At 51.6% G+C, this 5,359-nt stretch overlaps 1 protein-coding gene across 1 annotated transcript; it reads left to right on the top strand.

Annotated features, from left to right (window-relative positions):
- Positions 1–339: 339 nt before the first annotated feature.
- Positions 340–4,272, top strand: BO66DRAFT_298286 (WD40 repeat domain-containing protein; the record flags this gene model as incomplete). The annotated part of the gene is made up of 4 exons (XM_025643206.1): positions 340–639; positions 694–2,646; positions 2,716–3,057; positions 3,655–4,272. Coding segments are annotated over 4 exons (3,213 nt in total), but the record flags the coding sequence as incomplete, so codon positions are not given.
- Positions 4,273–5,359: the final 1,087 nt, after the last annotated feature.

The raw sequence follows: 5,359 nt of genomic DNA, 5'->3' as shown, positions 1-5,359 counted from the left end.
CTGAGCTCAAAGGTAGGATAAGAGCCTCCCAAAAAGCAATTCACGCAGTCTCAGCAGAGAGTTAAGAAGGCCCCGTTCAGCCTCCACCCCGCGCCTCCATTATCCGGAGTCAGTGATGCGGCAGAATCAGAATATTCTTGCCTTCGACACTACTGGATGTCTTCCCGGAAAGGAAAGAACTGTTGGCTGATCGAGCGCTGGCGTTCGAGGAAGCAGAAGACAGTTGCCTCAAAGAACCCCGTTGACGCACCCGAGCAGTCCTTGAATCAAACCAACTGTCCAGATAATTCTCCCATCGTTCAAACCCGGGAGGCTGAGCGTGCTTCTATTGCCTTTGCTGAGGACTTCTGGGAAATCGCTTTTCGGTCGCTTGATCAGAATGAGCAGTCACAGCTGAGATCGGTTCACGATGGGCCCGATGATACAAGTCTCGCGGCAGTGCTGCAAGACACTGTTCATGTGGTTGAGACGCAGTTCCAGATTCGAAAACTGAGAGACGATGAGCATCGAATCAGAAGGGGTGCCAAGTGCATCTTGAACTCTGCTATCTCAGTGCGGGATGCTATTAGTGGCATTGTTGCCGCTGATCCCACAGGACATGCATCTGCCGCCTGGGCAATAGTGTCACTGGGGCTCAAGGTCCGGGCATACTATCCCCAGTCAAGTCAATACTGACCCATAGTGTGTAAACAGATGGCCCAAAACGATATCGCACTTCAGGACGCCTTGTTTGAATCCGCGGAATTTCTGTCCGCGATACTCGCTCGCTATACTGTTGTGGAGAAGCTTTCGCGGGCAAGCCATGTGTATACCAGCAAAGGGATGGAAGGGAGCGTTATTTACCTGTACGCCAGTATCCTTCGATATGTCATCGAGATGGATCGTGTTCGACAACTTAGCCTTGGGGAGAGGATTTGGACCAGTGTTTCGGTTCCCGAAATTGCCAGTCACCGGCTGTTGCTCCTTCGAACGAGTATTGAAAAGGAAGATCAGGCCATCAACAGTTGGGTCAATATTGACCAGAATCTTCGTCTGGGCGAACAGGCGGAGGCATTGCTTGCTGGCATTGAAAGCAACGCAGCACAGATCCAGAAGGTCTACCAAGCTTTTCAACTTTCGAAGTTGCCGGTTGCCGCAGAGGCTATCAATGGCTCTTTTGAGAACCAGTATGAAGCATTATGTCTTGAAGGCACAAGAATCGAAATGTTGGAGAAGATTGTAAGCTGGGTGGATGATCCCGAGGGAGAGCAATTCTTCTGGCTGAACGGCATGGCGGGCACTGGAAAGTCCACAATTTCTCGCACCCTCGCTAAGTTATTTACTGCGCGAGGCATCCTAGGGGCTAGTTTCTTTTTCGACGGGCGCCGGACGGAGTGTGCCTCACCTAAGCGGTTCGTGCCGACAATTTTATATCAGCTAACAACCCTGCTACCAACACTGAAAGTTGAAATCCAAGCGGTACTTGAAAAGGACTCTATCATATTTACCAAGACGCTTGAAGAGCAGATCGACTGCGTACTCCTGGAGCCGCTAAAGAAGCTGCCAGTGGATCAACGTCAAATCCTGATCTTCATTATTGATGCCATGGATCAGTGTAGAGACAAGAGAGACATCAGACAGCTTTTGAGGAATCTAGTCAAAGTACGAGGTGTTGGAGCACTCGATCTACGATTCTTCATCACAGGGAGACCTGAGCCGAAGGTCTGCGAGGGCTTTCAGCAGCTTGGAGCAGAACAGTGTCGAGAAGTATCCCTTCATAAAGCCAAGGGCGTGGAGCGTGATATCGCCGCCTTTCTGGATGCTAGACTCAACGATATCGCTGCCAATCACCCTTCTCCTCCGGCTTGGCCTGAAGAGAGGACCATCAAGGAGGTGGCCCAACGTGCAAGCCCGCTGTTTATTGTCGCTTCAACCATATGCCTATTCATTGACGATGAAAGATTCAGCCCCGTAGAGCGCACAAGCGTGATTCTCCAGCACCGGCATTTTGGCGATCAGCTCGTCGAGACATATCGGACAATCTTAGAGCAAATGATCATTGATACCAGGGACGTTGACAGACAGCAGATTCTCACGGAGTTCCGGTATATTGTTGGCTCAGTCATCACCCTTTACGACCCTCTTCCAGCGACTTCCTTAGCTCTGCTGCTTGACATGGAGGAAGATGACGTGCACTTGAGACTCAAATTCCTCCGATCCGTGCTCATCATACCGGACGGGAATGAAGCCGATGCCCCAATAGAACCTCTGCACCAATCCTTCCCGGACTTCCTGGTAGATCATGGCACGTTCGATGACAACCCTTTTAAGATCAGCACGGTCGCGAGGAATCAAGATTTGGCAAAACAATGCCTGCGTGTCATGTGTGACAAGAAAATTGGCCTTCGCCGGAATATCTGCAATCTTGAAAACGACGGAATTCTACAAAGCGAGATCAGTGACATTACAGGGTCAATCAGGCCTGTGCTCAAATATGCCTGTCGGTACTGGTTAAAACACTTATTAGATGGAGAGGAACCTGGTGGTCAAGGAGACATGTACTCATTCTTTCAAGAACATCTTTTGCATTGGTTGGAAGTAATGAGCATCCTTGGTCTGACATCTGAGGTTTTGATGCAGCTCAGGAGCGCGCAAAACCTGGTAGGTGTGAGTGATTCGAGACCTTCTGCCCGACCCGAGACGGCTGAAACGTCTGATGCTGATGGCTCATTTTAGAAAACATCAGAGACTCCTCTTGCTAGGCTTCTTCTGGATGCAGTCCAATTCGTGAGGAGAGCGATGGAACCAATCAGTCTAAGTCCTCTTCAAGTGTACTCGTCCGCGATCATGTTTACGCCGCAAATCTCCCTCATACGGAAAATGTTTGAGAGCAAAGTGCCGAATGATTTTGCCGTGCTACCACAGGCCAAAATGAACTGGGGCGCGCAGCTGCAGACATCTCAAGGCCCTTGTCCAGTTCGCTCCCTTGCTTTCGGGCCAGATGATTGCTTGCTAGCCTTTAGCTGCGAAGGTACAAGTGCCAATGTCTGGAATACTGAGGGGACGGGATCACAGCGAGTGCAGACTTGCTTCGATTCTCCAAACCTCTGGATCGATGTATCTACCCTTTCACCGGATGGTAGCTTGGTAGCCTGCGCCACGCTTGATGGCGAAGTCCAGATATGGCGTGTATCTGACAGTGAGAAGCCAATGGTGCGGTTGCCCAGATCAGGTCCACACAGCTTAGAGGAAACTGGGGACACCGATTATGTATCGCCCGGCTCGACAATCAGAGTCATGGGATTTTCTTGCAATAGCCAGATGGTCGCCACGGCCACACTATTCCGCGAGATCAAAGTCTGGGATTTGACCAAGCCTGGAGGCCCGCCCATGCTTAATGTTGTCGAGCAGGAAGCCGTTGAGGCCATCGGGTTCACAAATAACGACCAACAGCTCATGTGGTCTATAGGAACTCATACGAAGATTTGCAACAAAGGCGATGATGGTTCGTATTCTCGCAGTGCAATCATTCCGATATGGAAGGGGAAGTCAGACGAAGGGCTTATGGCTTTTGCGCCGCTCAGCAAGCGAGTAGCATACTCTGCTCAAAAAGGCCAAGTGATCGAGCTTCTAGATCTGGACACCATCACGATGAATCAAGGCATGGTCATTCAGAGACTGAGACCCCATCTAGCGGCCTTCGACGGACTCCAATTGTCACAGGATGACCGGTGGGTGGCGGCTTGGTCCGCTACTTCAATTCAGCTCTGGGACCTGAATGAGCAAAATGTGGATCTGCGGCCTAAGGTTATTGAGACACTTATCGGGGATTGTTGTATCGTCGCTTTCTCACATGATAGTTGCCGGTTTGCGTGTGGGTTTAGGAATGGTATTGTCCAGGTCTGGGACCTCGAAAGAATAGACCTGGACCCTTCTTGGCGGGGATCCGGGATTCGCAACCTTCGCCAAGTGACGAACGTTGCGCTTTCCCCGGATGGACAGAGACTGGCTTACAGTTCCAATGAGAAGGAGATCCACCTTTGGCAGGTGGAGAGCAGCGGCGCGGATACCATGCTGGACACGTTGCCGATTGACGTGCCCTCCCCGACGAGGTGTCTCTGCATTTCACCGGACAGTCAATATATAGCCTGTGCTAGTGACCAGGGAGTCGACATTTGGAGCATGGCTGATAAAATCGTTGTACGCCGGCTGTGGGATAGCTCGGGAGACATAACGTCGATATGTTACTCGGCGGACGGTCGATTGCTTGCACACGCTACACGTGACATTAAGTCCTATATTTCCATAACGGACATCACTGTCCCGCGCTACGGATCCCGTGGTTTTATTGTGACCTCCTCTCGGGATCCAGTCCGCGCGCTGGCTTGCTCACGCGATGGTCGGTATATACTCAGTAGTTCTGAGACCACCAACGAGATCACTCTCTGGGACGTTGCTACTGAGGAAAATCTGCAGACTATCAAGGCCCCCGGTCCGACCCAACTGCTTCGGTTGTCCGAGGATGAACGTTATGTGTTGACCGAGCGAGGGGCCTTCCCGCTCTCGGGTGCTTCAGCTTCAGGCCAGGACGATTCTTCGGCGCCAGCCACAGTCGAGTGCGCCTTCCTGGCTGTGCGTGATAATTGGATAGTTACCGGTACACGGAGACGTCTATGGCTGCCGCCGGAGTACCGGGGGGTCTGGGCTTCGCGTGGAAGGGTACTTTACATTGGGAGCAAGTTAGGTCGGGTACTTAAGTTTGTGCTCCGGGAATGATCCCGGGCCGTCTTCGAGATCTTGCTTGATTGACGCCGACAATTCGGCTTGACCAGTCAGACATTTGTCCTTGGGGAACATTATCTTGTGTGGTTTTTATTTTTATTTTTATCCGGAACATTTCGCTTTGGGTGCTGGGTCATTTATATGCCTTTCAAGGATCAAAGTCTACTCCCGTTGTAGGGTAAACCTCGAGAGAACTAGCTGAGGAAGTCAAGCGATACATCCAAGGATAAGCTGCTGGAACTCGAGCCTTGTACGTGGCTTCGTTATTCCGGCTGGAAGCCGTGATTACCACCTGTTTGTGCTTGACTCATTACCACAACAACGCCTGCTGGCATTTCGCCCGGACCGCAAATGCGCGCACTCCCGAGTCCCCTCGAACCCACAGCCCGACTGAGCCAAACATCAGATAACACAAGATAATCAAAGGCCACGTGCAGCCCTCCCAGCGCGTCCCAACCAACACGTCCAGCCTCCTGCAGCCCTACAAGTGGATTTTCGCGATTGCTTTGACATCTCGACGCAGGCAGCGATGTGATTGGACCCCTCCAGGCTGACCCCTGTCGTCACGTACCGAATAACACGTCCAGGAGTCTCAGCC

The sequence above is a fragment of the Aspergillus aculeatinus genome, assembly GCF_003184765.1.
Source record: "Aspergillus aculeatinus CBS 121060 unplaced genomic scaffold BO66scaffold_17, whole genome shotgun sequence".
NCBI classification, from domain to species: domain Eukaryota; kingdom Fungi; phylum Ascomycota; class Eurotiomycetes; order Eurotiales; family Aspergillaceae; genus Aspergillus; species Aspergillus aculeatinus.
Note: the sequence above shows the minus strand (reverse complement) of the source record. Positions and strands in the feature narration are given on the sequence as shown.